Source organism: Peromyscus californicus, unplaced genomic scaffold, assembly GCF_007827085.1.
Source record: "Peromyscus californicus insignis strain IS unplaced genomic scaffold, ASM782708v3 Scaffold_17__1_contigs__length_78620276, whole genome shotgun sequence".
Classification (NCBI taxonomy): Eukaryota; Metazoa; Chordata; class Mammalia; order Rodentia; family Cricetidae; genus Peromyscus; species Peromyscus californicus.
The window spans coordinates 59,223,543-59,244,180 of NW_026294469.1; the positions used below are offsets into that span (position 1 = coordinate 59,223,543).

A 20,638-nucleotide genomic window follows, 5' to 3' on the forward strand; every position below is an offset into this window, starting at 1 on the left:
CGGGGGCGGAGCAGGTGGGCTCCGGGGGGGCGTGGCTCCGAGGAGGCGGGGACAACGCGGCCGGGCCGGGAGCTTGGAGGACCTAAGAGGCGCGGCCGGGGCCACGCCCCGGGCGGGAGGGCCGCTCTGTGCGCGCCCGCTCTATGATGCTTGCGCGCGTCCCCCGCGCGCCGCGCTGCGGGCGGGGCGGGTCTCCGGGATTCCAAGGGCTCGGTTACGGAAGAAGCGCAGAGCCGGCTGGGGAGGGGGCTGGATGCGCGCGCACCCGGGGGGAGGCCGCTGCTGCCCGGAGCAGGAGGAGGGGGAGAGCGCGGCGGGCGGCAGCGGCGCTGGCGGCGACTCCGCCATAGAGCAGGGGGGCCAGGGCAGCGCGCTCGCTCCGTCCCCGGTGAGCGGCGTGCGCAGGGAAGGCGCTCGGGGCGGCGGCCGTGGCCGGGGGCGGTGGAAGCAGGCGGCCCGGGGCGGCGGCGTCTGTGGCCGTGGCCGTGGCCGTGGCCGGGGTCGGGGCCGTGGCCGGGGCCGGGGCCGGGGCCGCGGCCGTCCCCAGAGTGGCGGCAGCGGCCTTGGCGGCGACGGCGGCACGGGCGGCTGCGGCGTCGGCAGCGGTGGCGGCGTCGCCCCCCGGCGGGAGCCTGTCCCTTTCCCGTCGGGGAGCGCCGGGCCGGGGCCCAGGGGACCCCGGGCCACGGAAAGCGGGAAGAGGATGGACTGCCCGGCCCTCCCCCCCGGATGGAAGAAGGAGGAAGTGATCCGAAAATCAGGGCTCAGTGCTGGCAAGAGCGATGTCTACTACTTCAGGTACCTTTCTGAGGGTGCGGGGGGGTGGGGTGGGGTGGGGTGGGGTGGGGTGCAGTGTCAGGTAGGGGTCAGGGGTCCCAAGAGCTGGCCTGGGCAGGGGTTGCAGGATTAGAACAGAGTCCTGAAGGTATATGACAAGGACCAGGTGAACTGGTATGGAAGGGGAGCCGAAGCCCTCCTTTCCTTGGCAGAGGTTAGACCACAAGTGAGGGGCACAAGTGTCTGAAAGGTGAGGAGGGCACATTCTGTTAGAGGGCTTCCGGGAAAATGGTTCGCAAACGAAGGGTTAATGGGAGGGATGGTTAGTCAGTCCATGAAAGGGTTAAAAGAAGGTGTAATTCATCGAAACTGTAAAACCCAGTCACTGTTGGCGCCTGTCCCAGCATGTCCCGGATTCATCATCAGAAGTGCGTTTAATCTTGCACATGTGGAAGAATTAGCCATCTCCAGGGAGAAAGTTCCAGTTAACTTTGTAGGGTCCAGGGAGGTTTCACTTACCAAGCAGGCATTTGTAACTCCAGAAACTGCGTGGAATGCTTTGGCGTGGCAGGACATGCTCATCTTTTGACAGCGGAAGTTGTCAGACTCCCAGACCAACGTTTGCTCCCCCCAGTGAACATGTGGCAGTGTCTGGAGACATTTTCGGTTCTCACCTGGGGAGAGGGTGCTGTTGGCATCTAGTGAGGAAAGGCCAGAGGTGCTCCCGTGCTGCAGGACTTAGGCAGCCCGTGCAGTAATTATCTTCCCCCAAGTGCCAACCAGGAGTAAAGTTAAGAAAGATAGCTGAAGTGTTTCAAGGTTTCTCACTTGGATGTCATCTTGCAGTACTGCGGTTACACTGCTCATGTCCTTCGTTTGTGATAGATGGCAAGCTCAGGAAAGGGTCATCGGCCATTGATACCAGTGGATTATAAACAAACTGACTGAATGTTCCTCCACACCATCCCATTTTTCAAAGAGTACAAACATGTTATATTGAATAGTTTGGAGGTCCCTTCGTGGACAGATTGAACTGTTTTCAGGCAGTGAAATATCTGAGTGTTTGGGAACTAGTTCTTAGTCATCCAGAAGCTGCAGTAATGTGAAAGATTTCCTATTGGTCATTCACTGGGGCGGGAGAAATATGCTTATGTATAGTATTTCCAAATCATATATGCCATCATTTACGTTTAAAAAGTTGAAAAGTTGTGTACAAGCACACGCATCAAAATACATGAGTGTAGTTCCTGCTGATAGAGACCATAAATATGAACATACTGTTTTCCGTTCCTCTTTGGTGCTGTTGGTCAAACCCAGGGTCTGGTGCATCTATAGGCAAGTGTTCTGCCGCTGAGCAGCAGCATCCCCGGATCCTGAACACATCCTTGCTGGTCTCTTAGATACAGGAATAATTAGTTTACTCTTTTCAGCCCTTGCGTTCCAACTCATTCTTTCGCTTTGTTTGAGACAACTTATTTTCAGTGTTGGGAATTGAATTTATTCCTTGCACGTGCTGGGCCAATGCTATAAACTGAGTCATGTCCTGCTCCCCCTCCCCCCTTTTAAACTTTTGTGACCAGAGCCTTGCTAAGTTTCCCAGCCTGACTTGACTTTGCCTTGGCTGCCTTGGGCAGCCCCCTATGGAGCTGGGATTACAGTTCTATCCCACCAGGCCTGACTAGAAAACTTAAAGTATGAAGAGGATTGTGTGGGTTTGTTTCAGTTTCTCCATCACTGTTCGGGTCAGTGCTGTGATGGTGCTAAAAATAAAACACTAGCCAGACATAGTGGCGCACGCCTTTAATCCCAGCACTCAGGTGGATCTCTGTGAGTTCGAGGCCAGTCTGGTCTACAGAGCAAGTTCCAGAACAGCCAGGGCTACACAAAGAAACTCTGTCTGGGAAAACAAAACAAAAAATTAAAACGCTACAACTCAAAGATATATTTGTTTCATTTAGTGCTATTTACAATTCCTCTTTGCTTTGGATTTCATTTTAATGTTATCTTTCCTAGGCAGGCAGTCTGTATAGGCTTTATGTGAACTGCTGCCGATGTTATGTCTTGGAGGCAGTTATATTTGACAAGAGTTTTTTGTTTCTGGGATTGAATCCCTTGAAGAAAAGCTCCATTCTTAGTTGAACATTGTAGAATTTGTATTTCACTGCTTACAGAACTTGTCTTGGGATATGGTTTGTTTGCTTTTGGAGTGATGTATTTATTCAAACTAACTTGTGTTTTTCTCTTTTTGGATATGTAGCTGGAAAGGCTATTTCAAAAGCCAAACTGGGTGCAGTTGCACATGCCTGTAGTCTCAGACACTCAGGAAATTGAGGGACAGGGTCACTTGAGCCAGCCTGGTTAATGTAACGAGACTCTTGTTTCTAGAGGCTGGCGAGATGGTTTGGCAGGTACAGGTGCGTGCTGTCAAGCCTGATGACTTGAGTTTGGTCCCTGGAGCCCACGTGGTGGGAGGAGAGCGCTGACTCTCTGAGGTTGTCCTCTGACCTCTTCCTCACCGTGCACACTGTCTGCCACACATAGACCAAATAATAAATACACATATGTTAAAAAATTAGAAACACAGTAACCAGAGCTTGGGACTGTCGTAGAGCTCTTGCCTAGCATTTTTGATTATTTAGTAGTAGTATCATCAAGATGGAACCTCATTATGTAGTTCTGGCTGGCCTTGCACGTAGAGATGCCTGGCTCTGCCTCCCAAGTATTGGGATTAAGGCATAAGCACCATACACAGCTAGCATTTTATGTAATGTATGCATAGATGGTGTGGTGTGGAGGCCTGAGATTGACGTCAGGTTTCTTCCTTAGTATCTCTCTACCTTTCATATTCAGTCAAGGTCTCTGACAGAATCTGGAACCAGTGTAGCTAGCCTCTCCCATGTGTGCTGAGATGAAGGGATCAGGCAGGACAGTCAGCTCTTGCATGGATTCTAGGGCTCGCACTCTAGCCCTCACACTTACGTTTCAGGTGCTCTACCCACTGAGCCATCTCCTCAGACCTTGCCTAGCATACGCCAGGCTCTGGGCTGAATCCAGTACTACACAAAAGTAGATAATCAGAAATCAGCCACGTTGTCACAGAGCTCCAGTCTGTTCATGGTCACATTTTCCTGACTCTGTTCTACATTGTTGATAGATTTTTTTTTAAAATTTAAATTTAAATAGTAATGCTTCTTGGTAGATAATCCCAATGTAACTAATTAAAAGCCGACTTTCTGTACAAATTTGTCCTTAGGAAATTCATCAAACATCATAGTGATAGTTACTCTTTTTATACGACACTGCAATGTTATTTCTTGTGCTTTGAAATGGAAAGGACATTGAGGAGATTTGTGCTTATTTGGGGCTACAAAGAGTGTTGTCTGTAGTTTGTTGCTCTCCTGTAAGGTGTGAGTTACTGTGTGGAACTGCTGTCACCTGTTGTGACTCTCTGCAGAGACTATGCTATGAACACTGAGAAGCGTGAAATACAGTGTGAGCTTGCAGTGCATTAGTTTCTTTGACTTGTGATGGCAACTTCCTGTGATGGATTATGATGATGGGCCAGAGTAACTGTGAGTTCATATTACTTTTCAGACTCAGTTTTACATACTGGTGTCCCATATGATACCTACCTTTAAACCAGGAGCTTACAAAACTGTATCTGTTAATGGTAGGTTCAGTGTGAACTCTCCTGCTGGTAGGTAATGCGAACACCTTCACCCAGCTGTTCACACAGCTTCTAATAATGCTAGCCCCCAAATTAGTCTGCTCCTGGGGAGATTAATTTAAACTAAGCCATGCCTATTAACAGAGGGTGTGCCTGACACTTATTAATTGGGCTGAAATTAAATGTACAGGGAAAGCCTTTGGTTTTGGTAGAATATGTTTTGGCTGCATCTTGAAACTGCCCGCGTTGTAATAGAAGCACCTCTGGGTGCCAATTAAGTACTATAATTACGCCCTCTGTCAGGATTACTGAGATAGTGCTGTGGCAGTTCATCTATTATCATCCAAAGCATGTTTTAAGAAAAAGGGTGTGGTTTATTAAACTGCTGGGTCCATTGGTACAGTTTTTGAAAAAATTCATAACCACATTTGAACCCATAAAACAGTAATTTTCTTACTGGCCTTGATCCTTCATTTCTAGCATTTGGCATTCTGTATAACACGTACTGGTTTGTGTTTCTGAAATACTTTCCTCTTCATAGGCTTCTTTAGGAACTTACTCTCTCTTGCCTTCTTTTTTTTCCTTTCCCTGTGCAGCGCCCTTCATGGTCCTGGTACTAGGCATATAATCCCAGTCTGGCTTTGAAGAGGTGGCAGTCCTGTCTCAGCCTCCCCCATGCTGGAATTACAGGCACACACTATCGCTCTTGGCTGGTTTCACTTTCTTGAACTAGAAAGAACAGGACTCAGATGTTGTTGAGGTCCATACAAATCACAAAGGATCTTAATAGAAGTAGGAGTCTCCAGAGGAGGCAGCTAGGTGTAAGATTGGATCTGGAAATGGTTCTCCAACTCCTGGGCTTAACAGTGGCGCACTGTGAGCATGCTACGGCTTTCCCCATGCTCTTATTGCCCACTCATTAGTGGGGTCTGGTTGCCACAGTACTTCATACTATTTGACACAGGGATTAATACAGTCCTCGCTCGGGTAACCAAATAAGCACCACCTTCAGTAAGGAGTGACCTATAGCTTTATTTTTGCTCACAATCCAGGGGATACAATCCATGCTGGCTGAGAAGGTGTGACTGTAGCTCTAACCCAGGTTATTACCCCTGACCCAACCTTGAGTATCTGAAGCAAATTTAATACTGTATAATTTCATTCATAAAGAACCTCTTCAGTAGGTTGCTTGTGGTGGTAAGATTGAAACATGGCAATTTTATAACCAGACGTAGCTCAGTATTGCAAAACTAGAAGAAGAGTCAGCAGTCACGTCATGATTATTCCTGCCAGAGCGGTGCTGTCTCCATGGGTTCAGAGGAGGGAAACACGTTTATTGTGAGTGCTGTGGGGGTCTTCATGGTAGACCCAGCGTGTTAGGTTAATAAAAGTAGGGGTCTCCAGAGGAGCTCTGGAAGAGCTTGGCGATTGGCGTGTTGCATTATGGACCAGGTAAAAGATGGGTCATTCAGCTCATTCATGATAGAATGAATTAACCAGCATGGCTGGAACAAAGGTCACTGGGTAAGAGAAGTAGAAAGTGGGGTTGAAAGGTTGAAGGGAGCCAGGTTAAAGGGGCCTCCAATGCAGGGTAAAGCACATTGCTAACAGGGAAAATCCACTGACCGCTTTTAGTTTCATATTTTCAATTTACTTTAAACTTACATAAAACATAAAATTATGTATCTATATATCCTAAGGACTAAATTTACATTGAAGGCTTTTCAAGAGGAGCTATGAAGGAAGTGCTGTTTTAGGAAGAGCATTGTGGATCCTTTAGAATGCAGAGACCACTAGTCTGTCAGGATGCCTTGTGGTGAGGAAGACCATTTTGACTGTGGCCATGTGCAGGATGAGTTCAAAGGGGGTTATTTAGTAACTGATGAGACATGGAGATAGAAATAATCTAAACGTAGATAATAATCTACTGGGGTGTGTTGTACAGGGACTTATGAATGTCCATTTTAGGAAAGCTTACGTTTGCAGGGGAGTGGAGGAATTGTGAGGAATAGCTTTAGTCAGTCTTCCCGTCAATACACACTGCTTTTTGAAGCAGGGCTATGCAGTTTTAAAAAAATGATTTGGCAATTTTCTGGCAACAGGGTTTGTATTTAAGTGCACAAGATAATTCCAGTTTCACATTTTAGCTTCAGATAAAATTTGGTTTCTGGGGGAGTTGTTTTTAATGTTAAGGAAATCTTTTGTTTCGAATATTTACTCAACTTTGAACAATTTAAATGGGTAAAGAAACAACTTGAAAAGTTTAAGGAGTCAGAGAGATGGCTCAGTGCTCCTCCAGAGTACATACATTTCCTTCCCAGCACCCACATGGTGACTCACAACTGTCTGTAACTCCAGTTCCAGGAGCGACAGGGGCAACACACACGTGGGTACTCAGACATCCATGCAGGCAAAATGTCCATGCATTTAAAAAAAATACAACTTTTTTTTTTAAGTTGAGGTTTCAGTAGTTTAATCTCTTCCAGTGTTGAAGTATTGAGAGAGAGAGAGAGAGAGAGAGAGTTTGTGTGTGTGTGAGGGTTTTCCTTAATTCCTTATAAAGTTCTTCTTGATCGTAGTGGGTAGTGCTGTACTTCTGAGCATGATCTCCATCTAACTAGCCCTATGCCTTCTGAGATGCCCCCGTCCCTCACAGACTGCTGTGTCCCATTCCACTGTAGTGACTGCCATGCTCACAGCTCATCCTTTAGAAACTGCTTTGAAGATAGGTTTGGGTGTTGTTTGTAACAGCTACGAAAGCTACAGTTCACCATGTCATCGATGTATCCTGGGTTAGCGAAGGGGCTTCAGAGTCTAGTTCTGGCTGCATACTGCAGGCCTGAGGAGACAGAGTGGCACAGTAGGATGCAGTTGTCTGCCTCAGGCGATGATGGTTCTAAGTGAGTTCACAGTGTTCTGGTATCTCAGGGACAGTTGTTAAATTTTTTTTTTTTTTTTTTTTTTTTTTACATAAAGTTTCTTTCGGATAATTATATTTAAGAGTCTTGAAGGTGGAGTTAGGTTTAACAATCACTTTAAACAGTTTGACAGAAATTAAAGGAGCTTGGGCTCAAGTGATGAATTGTCTTCATATGAACTGAGATTCCACTCACGGTTTTGATTTTTAATTAAATAGTGGGTAAGAGAAGTGAACTGCATGGTTGCACATTAGTTCAGGAATGGGGGTAGTTGACAGGGAATTTTTGTTTGTGGTTGAAACTGAGATAGTATTTCATTACTGGATTAGCTCTGGTCAGAGCAAACTGAAAATGACTAATATTCACCAGTCTACTAGTGTTATAAAAAGCAATACTGTAAACTTAAGTTATGAATTGATACTTCTAGAATAAAAAATTAATTGACATTCTAGAATAAAAGCTTAGTCACTTTGTGAGTCCTGGTATTTCTGAGATGTGGATGGGTAGCAGTCCTCTTAGAAGGTGGATGGGAATATAGTCACTGTGTGTGCTTAGCCAGGCACTCACAGGGTCAGTTGCTGCTGTGCAGATGGCTTGAATCTCATGAGTACATTCCCTCCTTAACTATCTCTTGGGCCTTGGCCTCCTGTTGCTTGTCCCTATCTCCTACAGAGCAAGGTCCCTGCCCTTAAAATTCCCTGGGGCAGGCAGGTTTCCCTTCTAGAAGCTTGTTACTGAAATGACAGACAGTGGCTTGTCCTGAGTTTTCTGCATGGCACATACCTGCCAGATGCCTTGCAGAGTCCCATCTGTGTGACAGGAGGGAAGCAGGACTTACTAGGCACCACTTGATGTTGCTAATATTGCAAACTTCTGCGTTTTTTGCCCTTCTTGGATTATAGCGTTTATTAGTGGAGTATGTGAGACTTTTACCCTGGGCCTTGGCCTTGCGGGGCCAGCTCTGTACCCCTGGACTGTGTCTGCAGCCCAGATAGTCTTAGGGTTGAGTCCTTGGGTATTTATGTCTCCTTGGAATCTGAGGAGAGAAGTGTCTAGAGTGTAGCCTCTTTAATGACTTTTTCTCTGTAGAAGCCTTGACACTTGAGGTACTGGTGTCTTCTCAAGGTGACTTTTAACACATAAGGAAAAACCTCTTGCACATTCAACTTTGAAATTTATTGGTTCTTCCCAAAATGACTTTCTGTTTGTCTTAGCCACATGCTAAGCACAGTGGTGCCTGTCTTTTTGGTAAAAGTTACTGCCTGAATATTTTCAAGTTCTGAAAATAAGTCAATTGAAAGAAGGTCCACGCTGGAGCTCAATTTTTATTGCATTAAAAGGATCTTTAGGAGGAAATCTGATTAAGAATTGTTACTGTATTTCGAGGAAAGATATTTTCTTGTTCTTTTTTATGTACTGGAGATACTTGGAGGGCCTTGTGGATGCTAGGTGAGCATCCTCTCACTGAGCTACATCACTTTTTACTTCCAAAAAGCTACCCAGGCTGGCCTTGAAAACTCTGAGATTACAACATGCATTACTAGCCTAGCTTCCTCCCTCTCCCCTTTTTCCTCCTCCCTTCCCTTATTCACTCCATCTTTGACATAGTTTATCAGACTGTTCTTTATCAGTCACATGAGTATTTGATTACAAGGACTTCATGGGTATTCTAGCTTAATTCAAACTATAATCATAGAAAAAACTGAGAAATACAATAATTTTTACAACTTTTCAAATTTGAGTGATTTAGTAAGACTTATGTAGTAAAACTGACTAAAGCTGAAAATTTTAAGTATATGATTTATCCCAGTGTGCTTGCAAAAGAAACTACATTCTTTCTTACTCAATTGACAGGCTTCTTGCTTTCAGAAAGTTACTTTGTTCAATGGTTGCCTCTAGATTATGACATTTGAGAGTTTTAGAAAAAGGGGTTTATAATATTTGGTTGTTGGAAATATATAGGAATCAAGGAAACATACAGAAATCGTAATGAAGTAAAATTTCAGAAGATTGTGCAATTGTTTCTCATCTGGATTGGAGAATAACAAGGCTACATAGGCACATAATGATTTAGGTGGGCTTGAAGAATTTAATATCTCATTGACAGGTTCATCCTATCTGGAAAGAAATACTGGGAGGAATCAAAGGTATATGGCATATTTCAGTGACTGAGGTTGGAATCCAGGATTCCTTAGTTGACAGGAAAAAGTCTACAAACAGTATATTTGATTGAGTTCTTTTGATGATGTGCTAAGGAGGGGAAGGCATTTTGTCACCCTTGGGGAATCTGAGCATGCAGAATTTGAACTTGGTGCTGGATGGGTGGCGAAGGGATGTGGGAACTGAAGGGTTGTTAGTGTCCATCCAGCTTGGAGGAGTAGGTGCTACATGGGCCATGATGCCACTGGCAAAGATGGGAATAACAGATCAAGTACAGGCAGGGAGTGAGGTGGGAAGCATGTGGTTGGTAGTGATGATCAAGTTTTGGGCAGTGTTGAAAGTACCCTGATGGTTTACTTTGAGGTGTTGAGCATATTTTCCAATATAACTTGCAATTGGAGTTGAGGTATTCTGTATGTGATCATGTCTTCTTTCCCAGAATGGATTTTGGTTTTGGCTACTTTTATTCTCTTATGGTCTGGTAGTTGGTGGTTGTAATTGTCATCTGTTGGATGAATTTTGTGTAATTTGATTTGTGTTCCCAGAATGCTTAAGTCATGGGATTGTGAAAAACAAAGGTTAATAGGTCTTCCAGCTGTCCAAAATTTGTGATGACAGAATACCATAGAATGTGACAGATGACATGCACTGTGTTTTAGACTTGAGCCTGAAGTTACTTTAGTCCAGAGTATTGTTTCATTGTTTTGTTTCCCAGTGTTTCAAAGTTCTTTGTTGTTGAATTATTTTTCACTTATTGTGACTAGTTAGTGCAAGGTTAAATCCTAGGTACGGCATGTCAGCCTCTGTGAGATGCCTTCTGGAATTCTCTGGGTCTTCTGCAGACACGGTCATGGTCTGTTCCAGCTATTTGGCTTATAAAAATTATTAGATAAGACTTTAGGGACATTGTCCCTAAAAAACAGTTTCACAGATTAATCACACAGAGATCCTTTTTAGGGCAAGTCTGTTCTGTACACTTCTGGCATGTTTACAGTTTTGTATCTTCGGCAGTTTTTTTTTTTTTTTTACAAGAAGTAAGTTATTGATTTATTTGGCTTTTTTGAAGCAGGGTCTCAAAGCCCTGGCTAGTCTGGAAGTAGCTTATGGTTGAAGCTGACCGTTTACCTCCACATTTTAAGTGCTGGGATTACAGGCTAGGCCTGTGCCATCACACCTGGCTAATAAGTTTTTTTGATAGCCTTATTTTATTTATTTTATTTTTCTCTCTTTAGATCTCTGTGCTTTTTTTATTTTTACTTTTGAGATTATAATGTAATTACAACATTAATTATAATATAATTACTCCCCTTCCCTCCCTCCACATCCTCATATATATTCCTCGCAGGTAGTCTTCAAATTTATAGCCTCTTTTTTTATTAATTGTTGTTGTATGCATATATGCATATACATATATATATATATCCCTAAATATAACCTGCACACTTAATATGCTTATTTAGATAGTTTGTCAAACAAGTCATGTCAGAATTGTATAAACAGGTTCACAGATGTTCTTGCTTGTTTTTCATTTCAGTAGTTATTGTAGTTTTAGTAGGAAGCATATACATGTCATAATTTGAGTTTCTTTATTTTTACTATTGCAGATACTGTAAGCTTATGCCAGATTATGTGGATTCCAAATTCATCTGTTTTAAGCTAGCTACTGAGCTCTTGGCATTGTGTATAAACTGGTGTTTTCAAAAAACAGTCTGGAAAGAAGTTGGTGAGAAGGCAGACTATTGCAGGGACTGTGCATGCTGTGCATGTGGCTGTGCTCATTCTGAGGCAGTTAGCTGAGTGATAGCAAGATAACCTGTAGCAGCATGTGTACAGTGTGCACCCAAGGGAGAGCTGTATTAAATAATACGATATCTCTTTCTGCAGAAAGTTAAGAAGTTCCTTCAAACTTGTAATAATTCTAAATTAAACTAAACCCATATAATTATAATTTGTAACAATCAGGAACAGAAATTACTGTTAAAAAGGTTATATAGGATTTTATTTTAAAAAGGTTATATAGAGGCTATTAATATTTCTTTTTGTACAATTAAACTTTTATTTCTTCTAGTCCAAGTGGTAAGAAGTTCAGAAGTAAACCTCAGCTGGCAAGGTACCTGGGAAATGCCGTTGACCTCAGCAGTTTTGACTTCAGAACTGGCAAGATGATGCCTAGTAAATTACAGAAGAACAAACAGAGACTGCGGAATGATCCTCTCAATCAGAACAAGGTTGGTAAATTTACTCACAGCGTAGACATGCGCTTCCCAAGCTCTCGAGAGGGGTTTCATGTGCCATTGAGATCACCATTGTCTGAATGTCTTTCCCCACTACAGAGTATTTGTAAACTTACAAGTAGGATTTATTTTTCTATATTTGGAAGTACTTGAACAGAGAAAGTGTGAGTAATTGTGCATAGTAGAAAACAACATTTCAATATGTTGGTAGACCACTAACATGTACTACACCTTGTGATTTTTTTTGAAGTATTTTTTTTCTGTTTGCTAAAAAGAGGCAACATTACCACAGAGTGTGTAATTGCATAGTAATTGTGAAGTTCAACATTTGGGGAGGGGCAGTGTGACTTTGACTTTGATGATGTCGATGACACTGACTCATAGATATTATTTTCATCCTCACAGATTTTTTTCACTAGCCCTTAATTTTTTGGAGTTGCTTGATTATTCCATAGCTATATAAACAAGTCACATTTGAATAATTTAATTTGATTAAAGCTTCAGTATCTTTACAAAAAAAAAGCTGCTATTCTTCCAAGGACACCTGGCCATGTATGACCCACGGACAGCTCCTTGACTTTCATGGTTCCTCTAGGTAGGTTACTACCCTTAGTGCTGAGTCAGGAGTTGAGGTGGATGTCATCACTGCAGATGCCTAAGTCAGTGAATCCAGTGACTTTGTTATCAGTTGTTAAAGGCATTCATTCCTCTAAATTTTAGGAGTCTTTGTGTGTTACCATTACTGCTTTCTCACAACAATCCTGTGAAAATAAAGAGTGAAAAGTAGAGGCATTTCATAGGATTTGACGATGTAACCCTGCCAGACCATCAGAAGTACAGCAGGCCTTGCACTCAGGAACCAGGCTTTGCCTCAGGCAGGCGTGGGCTTGGTAAACTGGCTGTGCTGTGTGTTAGCTGATACAGTCTATCATAGTGTAATATCGGATACAGATAGACAACTTTGTGAAGTTGAAGCCGTGGAAGGCCTGAGGTCTTTTGTAGAATAGAGTAATAAAACTTCTCCCATAGCATTATTGTGAAAAAGAAGTAAGAATTTACATAAAAACATTTAGGAAAATATTGACCCCTGCTATTTCCTTTTTCCCCCCTCCTAAACTGCCCCTTCCGTCCGTAAACTATAGCCAGCTTGCTGAGCACCAAGCTACCCTGCCTGCTTAGCATAGTGTTCGTATAGGAAGCTTTCTGGCTGAGCTCTTTTCTTCCTTGTCTTTTCCTTTTCTGAAGCACATACACGCACCAGTGTACCTGTGTGTATGCATGTATACGTGTATATGTGACAGTTACGGTTTTCTGAAACTGCCACTTTAAAACTCTAGCCACAGTGCCACCTGCGCTGTGGACCTGACTATTTATGAAATGAAGAGAATGCTTTTAAATTATCCTGTTGTTTCCAGAATCGCATTTTAGCCTCATTCAATGTAATTTGAAGCTTTACTTCATGACAGTTAAGGTTCATTAAAAACCAACACTAATTCGTCTCTAGTTTGTGTGCACCTTTCTGTTCTAGCTGCTCTGGACCACTCCTCACCCTGCAGCATGGCATGCGCTTTCAGGACCTGCTCTAGCTGCTCTGGACCACTCCTCACCCTGCAGCATGGCATGCATGCGCTTTCAGGACCTGCTTGCTTCTGTGCTGTTCCCTCTGCTTGGAATGTGCTTCCCCCTCCCCCTCCATCTGGCGAACTCCTCAGAGGCTCCACTCCATTGCCTGCATCTCTGGGAATCCTGTCCTTTCTTTCATGGTGACTGCTGTGCTTTGCCATTGTGTTTGTGCCTGTACTTCAGCTAGACTGTGAGCTCCTTGGGAGCAGGGACTCTGTTTTGTTTTTGTTTTTGTTTTGTACAGTAACTCAAAACCTTGCACATAGTAGCCTTGATGTTTGACTTAACTAGCCACCTGATTCTAGATAGTGGTAATAAATGTTTATTTAATAAAATCATACAACACAGGTTTGGAAGTGCCTTTTGTTTTCATTGTTTTCTGACATTCTATGTGAAGTTAATGGTGCCTGGTCTTGCCTTGATCTGATTCTTAAAAGTTTTAGGTAAGTAGCCGTGGTGGGAGTAGTTGCATTTTTTTTTTTTTTTTTTTGGTTTTTTGAGACAGGGTTTCTCTGTGTAGTTTTGGTGCCTATCCTGGATCTCGCTCTGTAGACCAGGCTGGCCTCGAACTCACAAAGATCCGCCTGCCACTGCCTTCCGAGTACTGGGATTAAAGGCGTTCTCCACCACCGCCCAGCAAGTTGTTGCAATTTTAAAAATAGACTCCCTTTGGGAGTAACACTATCATTACAAGCAGAGAACATACTTGTGGTGTAGTTAGCTGATGTTTTTCGTGACAGTACTGCATAAAGAAAGCTGGGAAATGTAGCTGACAGAAATCTTGATATGTAGTAAACTCGGCTATAGTACATTTTTTTTAAGTTTTAAAATATTTTTGGAACTGGGGATAGTCAACAGTTTAAGTTTTTAAACAGGATTGACTGACTATAAACTCTGATCTTGATGTATATCTTCTGTATTGAAGCAGTTATTGCTAATGAATGGAATTTTCAAATGTAAGATCTTTGCAAAGTGGTTTTTAATTACATTCGAGTGGGTCAGTAGGATGGAGTGGGCATTGGCTTTGGATTAACACACACTGCAGCTTTTGTACTTGTTTTTGCTTTTCTCAAATTTAGTCTTACTCTAACCTCCCAAATGGATTCCTTTCTTGCTTTCATTACACTTTATTGATTTTTCACTGCTATAATCATTTGCAGGCAGCCTCATCTCTCAAGGTGATAAAATAGTTGAAATGCTAAGTGTGTTACTGAAGATCTCACTGGAGCTAATGGGGGCAGGTGGCTCACAATAATGTGAAAGGAACCAACTAGGGTGTGGTGAAGTGATGGCAGTTTTCTCACAGTGGAGCATTCTGGGATGGAATTCTGTTAGCTGTCGCCATACATATGGCTAATATGTGGCTGTGTATGCCTGGTGCTTGCCCTATTGGACAGCACAGTTTTAGAATGAAAAGGCAAAAATCTTGGTTTCACATGTAAAATATTTTTGTGCATATGCACACACACACACAGGGAGAGAGAGAGAGAGAGAGAGAGAGAGAGAGAGAGAGAGGAGAGGAGAGAGAGAGAGAGACTTTTCGAAGATACCTCAAAGTTTCAGAGATAGAATTTGACATTTTAAGGAGGCAGTAGAGGCAAGATAGTAATTTTGGGTGGGTGAGATGGCTAAGCAGTTAAGGGCCCTTGCTGCCAGATCTGATGTTGAGTTCCGTTCCCGGACCCATGTGAAGGTGGAAGGAGAGGGTGCACATGTGCATGCGTGTGTGTGCACACACATGGAAAGGGAGGAGAGAAAATAACTATTAAAAATTTAAAACAAGATAATTTTGAAAATTTAGCTGGAGATCTGGGGTGAGCTACATTAGGTTGTGAATGCAGAGCATATTTAGGGAACTCAGGAAGCTTGCTTCTGTTAAATTCTACATTAAACTGATTCTTTGTTTCTGTTTTTAATACTGTAATATAAATGTCTTAGTAATGAAGCTACAAAACAAAGTACAAATACTCTGATGTTAACATGCCCTACGATATATTTTGCAAGTTGCTTACAATGAATATTGTAAGGAACAAGTCTTTTTCTGAGTTTAACTTCATAGCACTGCCACTACCTTGGACGGACACAGTTCTTTCAGTGCCTTTCTGTGGGACTTTGGAAAATAAAAGCATCCTGTTTCTTTGGGAGATGTCAGTTCTGTGTCAGATCTGCAGTCTTTGATTCCACATGAATTATCTTGGGCAGTGGGAGTAGTTAGTATATTAGTGTGATTGCAGGCATAGACTTGGCTAATGTATGGCTGTATCCTAGATTCTCAGATACATGGAGAAGATACTTGTTTCTGTTATTCTCACAAAATAATAAAAAGTACAATTTATACCTCAGTAGTGTAACTTGGGGGGCAATAGCTATAGAGTTTAAAGAAACTTGTAAGGTAGTGGATGGTTTGCACTTTGGTTTAGACTTAGTATGCAGTGTGAAGACTGGACTGGAAAAGGGTGAAGCTGGAAGTATGCAAGCTAATTGGGCTTTCTGAGTCCAGAAAAATAATGGGCCTAAATTAATACCTTGACAGGAGGTATAGAAAGAGAAGAATCAAGAGAAATAAGTAGCTTTAAGGGTTCGCTGGTCACAGGGAGAGAGACTTGATGTTTTCTAAAATTGTGGCTTTGGTCACTGCTGTAGTTTGGTTATAGTTTGTCTCCTAGAGTTCCTTGTCTAGAGACTTGGCCCTCTACTGTGATTTCGAGGTGGACAAACTGTTGGCAGGGTGGCCTAGTGGAGAGTGTAAGTAATAGGGTTCCACTTTTATAATGAATTAATGCCAGCTTGGAGCAGTGTGGGTTTCATAGGCACAGCAGTGGATTGTTGTCAAGCCTAGCCCTTCTCTGTTCCCTTGCTTCTCTGTTTGCACACATGCCCCTTGTGCTTGTAGACTGCTACTGTGACTTGTTGCAGTGGCCAGAGGCCCCTCACCAGGATGCTGGCACCAGGCTTTGGGCTCTCCAGGAAACAGAATTGTGAGCTCGATGAACCCTTTTTAAGTTGCCTTAGCCCAGGGTATTTTGATGAGCAGCAAAAAGTAGAGTAAGTCAGCCATGTCCAGGTGTGTGTGAAGTTGTCCGTGGGGTGGTAGGTGGCAAGGGGAGAGCCTGTGGGTTGGGGTGAAGCTGGTGGAGTTACAGCGATTGTGTTTCTTAGGTTTCCAAAAGGGGCGCATGTAGGTTCTCATGATTATTCAAGGATTCCTGCCCTAGTGATTTGTCACTTGTGTCCAGTGTAGAGACAAGTAGGATGGGTACTTTTTCACACTGCAGAATGCAGATGAGATGAATAAGAAATCCTGTGGAAAACTGAAAAGGACTTTCCCAAAGGTAAGAGCAAAGTCAAGAAAATCTTGTGTTACAGAAGCATAGAAAATGCTTTTGTTAATGCCATGGAGAAATCAAGGAGAGTGAAGACTACATCAGAATTGGAATGGACCTGTTGACCTTTATGTAGCCAATTCCCAGGGATTGAAAGGCCAAGAAAGCGTGTTATGCCTGGTCTTTGAAAGTTTTATAATTTGGATTTATTATTAGGTGAAATAATGTGGGGAAATGGTGAAAAGATACCCAGTGAGAAACATTTCCCTCCTGCTTTTGTGTTCAGCTCCACAACTCTGTTCTCCTCCCTGCAGGACAGGATTAGGATTTTTTTTTCTTCCTTTTTGTAAGTTCATTTAGGTCATATGCAATCATAAACATACTGTATTTGCATATTATATGTTCATGTTTTAACTTCCCTATAAAATGATTAGAATGGCTTTCTCTAAATATTGAAAGATAACTTGGAACCAGAATGAGGATGCAGGATTGTAACTTGAGGGTGCATGTCTCAGAAACTTCTAGGATCCTTCCAATTGTGTGCTGTACTTTGCGGGGGGTGGGGGTGTGGTGGGGATGTTTCTTCTACAGAAAGTTTATCTCCATCAGAATCTCAAAGGGATCTATACCTGAAAAACTTAACCATTTTTTTTTTTCTAAAGCAGAAAGGAGAGCCAAGGTGTGAGGGGAAAGAGGGGCCAGGCTATTTGGTATAGCTCAGAACAGCTCTTTGCCTGATTGTGGACTTCCCAGTTACTGAGTAAATGAGTAGGGCTTCTGTGGTCACTTCACCATCATGACAGTGCTTTGTATGGGGTATTGTAAGAACTACCCCTTAGCTTCAACCTTCCCAGGATTTTCACTTCAATAGAACACAAAGAGAATATATCTCTTGACCTATAAGAGAAAGTGACGGGAGTCTTTCCCTAAGATCCCTGCGCTCTGTGTGTGTGTTTCTTGCTGGTTGGAGTATCTTTCAGTTGCCTGTAGGTGTAGTTGGGTAGAGAGGGAGTGGATACTCCATGGGTGATAGAATTAGTAAGACATGGAAGTCTTTTCAAGGAGTTACTAGTGTTTATATTGTGTAGGTCTATTGACTATTGAGTGCTATTAATTTGATAAGAAATGGAGAAAAGTGGAAGTGAGGAAACAGTTTTGTCTGGTAAGGAATGGCCAAGACTTAGGAGATGTGTGGTGCTAAACATAATGGAGTTATTATTGGGATTCGCTAGCAAATTGGATGTAGAGAAGGACAGAAGACTTGAGGTGAGCCCTTGTATTTTAGATGGAGGGGGTGGATTGGTTTGCTGTTTACTTAGATCACCTTAGGTGAAGATTGAATAAGGATGGCTAGAAGTGAACTGATGATGCCAGTTTGAGGTTCCTGGAATACTCAGATGCCGATGCCCTGTACAGTGGGTACACTGAACTAGAACAGAGGTCAGCCAGAATGTCATTGGCACATGTAATTTTCCAAGTAATGAGAATGGTGGGTCCCAGACACAGGCAGAGATACAGGATCAGCCCTGAGAAGCTCCAGAGTTTGGCTAAGGCAGACGGAATCAGCAAAAATGGGTCGAGAAAAAGATGACTAATTAGGTAGGGCAAATGAGAGAAGAAGTACATTCCAGAAAATAGAATTGCTGCTGTTGAAGGATTGACCAGAGGAGGACAAAGTTTTATTGATTTGATATTTTAATTACTTTTCTGTTTTGAGACCAGGTCTCTACATAACCTTCAGTGCCCTGGGTCTCACTATGTAGACTTAGTTATAGAATCTGTATAGTCTTGAACTGTCTTTCATATAGCTCTTCTCAAAACCTGACTGACAAGGTTTAAGAGAACCTCCAGATCTTGCAGAAGACCAGGATTCAGTTCCCAGCACCTACAAGGTGGCTCACAGTTGCTTGTAACTGTGGTTCCAGGAAACCTGATAACTCTCTTTAGGTCTCTGCAGGCACTACACCCACGTGATGCACATACATATATACAGGTAAACACACTTGCACACACAAAGTAAAAATAGATTTTTGATGATAATAAATCTAGCCAAGGAAGGTGATCGAGTTTAAGTCACTGTTCTACGTGATATGTAAATTTTACATGGATATCTGTTTAAGACATATGGTGTTGGAGGTCAAACCCAGGGCTTTATTCATGCTATGTAAGCACTTTCCTGCTGAGTCACATCCACACTGTACACTGATGATTTGAAAGGAACCATTTCAGCATATCTTTGAAGTTCTACACACTGTGTATGCTTCAGCAGATCTATAAAGATACCCGTGATGTGTTTTCTCCACATTTTCCTTTCTCACCAGCCTTTCCTCTAGAGACGAGCACACTTCTCCCTTGCTTGCGGTACTAAGTGGTGTGTTTGCAAAAGAGGGGCGGTTGGAAATACTGAGTGGAGAAATGAATCACTTGATTACTTCTTCCACAGATAAAATTCTGTGCTTTTAACAAAGTGTAGGGAACTTCATGTATCTACCGGTTATTATAGTTTCTTCTTTTTTTTTTTTTCATGGCTCACTGTTTGGTATTTTAACAAACTCTTCAAAGCAATTCAAGGTCTGAGTCACATAAGATGAACTCATTCTGCCCATTTATGTGACTAGGACTTTTCAGTGCCACCTCATCTACTAAAATAAGAATAAGAACAGAACTGATGCAATTAGTAATACTTATCTAAGAATATGAAGCTATTTTATAATTCTTTCAGTCAGGCATTTGGGAGGGTGAGGCAGGAGTTGGGAGGCCAGCCTAGGCAATATAGCAGAAATCCATTTTAAAAACAAGAGGAACAGGTGTCCCCACCCCTTTCTTTTGAACTGTGTTTTATATCTGAAGTTACCATTTATGTTTTGTAATTGTGTTAAAATTGTAATATACCATCTTTGGTAAAACAGAGGTTTTTTTTAACATCATTGAGAGCTTTATATAATAACAGAAAGTAGAAAAAAGTCACTGTTAGTATGGATAAAATACTGATTGTTTATTAATATTGATAATATTGATAAAATATTAATAAAGATTTTCAAGTCTGAAATTGGAAATAACTTTGGAAGTGGAACTCGATTCAAAAGGAATATATAAAATGTAGGCTGCTGAAGCGTTTACTCATGTATAAAAGGTTGATAGCATTGTATCAGTTTGTTAACAGTGTAACTAAGGACAACTGACAGTTGCATCTGTAATTATCGATATTAGGTAAAATGCAAACTGATGTCAGCTTCATGGTGTAGTGAGCTGCATGTAACTTCGAAGTTCTGATGGATAGGGATGCAAACACCTGGCAGATACTGGTTTATGAAGTGTTCTTTGTCATTCATGTTTTATAACCCATGTGGGTCACTCAAGTGTTCCATGGATTGAGACCCCATTGTTCCATCCCCTCCCCAGTCACCTTTACTGTGTGGTTCTTAAGTCTTACATTACAGGCTTTTATGGAAGGTCATTGAAAGTAAAACAAAAAAGAAACCTGCTTACTAATTATGTTATTGAATACTACAGTTATTTCTCTTGAAGATTTAATGGGACATATTTTTAGAATTTTAAAGTTCGTGAGCTGGGCTGTTTACAATATTGCAGTGAATTTGCTGATTTAGTTTGTATAAAGGAGCTTCACTTTTTTTTTTATAAAGAGACAATTTTGATTTTGTTAACAGCTATAATTGTGCTTCATGCCAAGGTGATTGTTTTTAACGCCCAAGCTTATGGCAGAGTGTCAGTGGTTTAGGACAACTCAGGTAACAGGTGGCCACAAATTAAGTGACTCTAGCAGTCCTTAGGGGAGGGTGGTAGTATAGTTTACTGGTTCTGTGAGTTTCTGGAAAGCTGGTCAGTCTACTTTGCAGATTGCCCAAGAGAATGTTTTAGAATACAAAATTACTTGTCAAATTTGTTAACCAGTTAAAAGGAAAAGAAAAAGTGTTA

General features: G+C 42.3%; 1 protein-coding gene across 2 annotated transcripts in view; it reads left to right on the top strand.

Annotated features, from left to right (window-relative positions):
• Positions 1-93: 93 nt before the first annotated feature.
• Mbd2 (methyl-CpG binding domain protein 2) overlaps positions 94-20,638 on the top strand; it is a 59,906-nt gene continuing 39,361 nt past the window's right edge. The window contains exons 1-2 of one of the 2 annotated variants that reach the window (XR_008219242.1): positions 94-798; positions 11,591-11,750. Coding sequence is in view for 1 of the 2 variants with exons in the window: in XM_052742482.1 (XP_052598442.1) it covers positions 254-798; positions 11,591-11,750 (705 nt within the window). In the remaining variant the exon portion in view is untranslated. The remainder of the gene's footprint in view (positions 799-11,590; positions 11,751-20,638) is intronic. The other variant, XM_052742482.1, reaches the window with a different exon arrangement.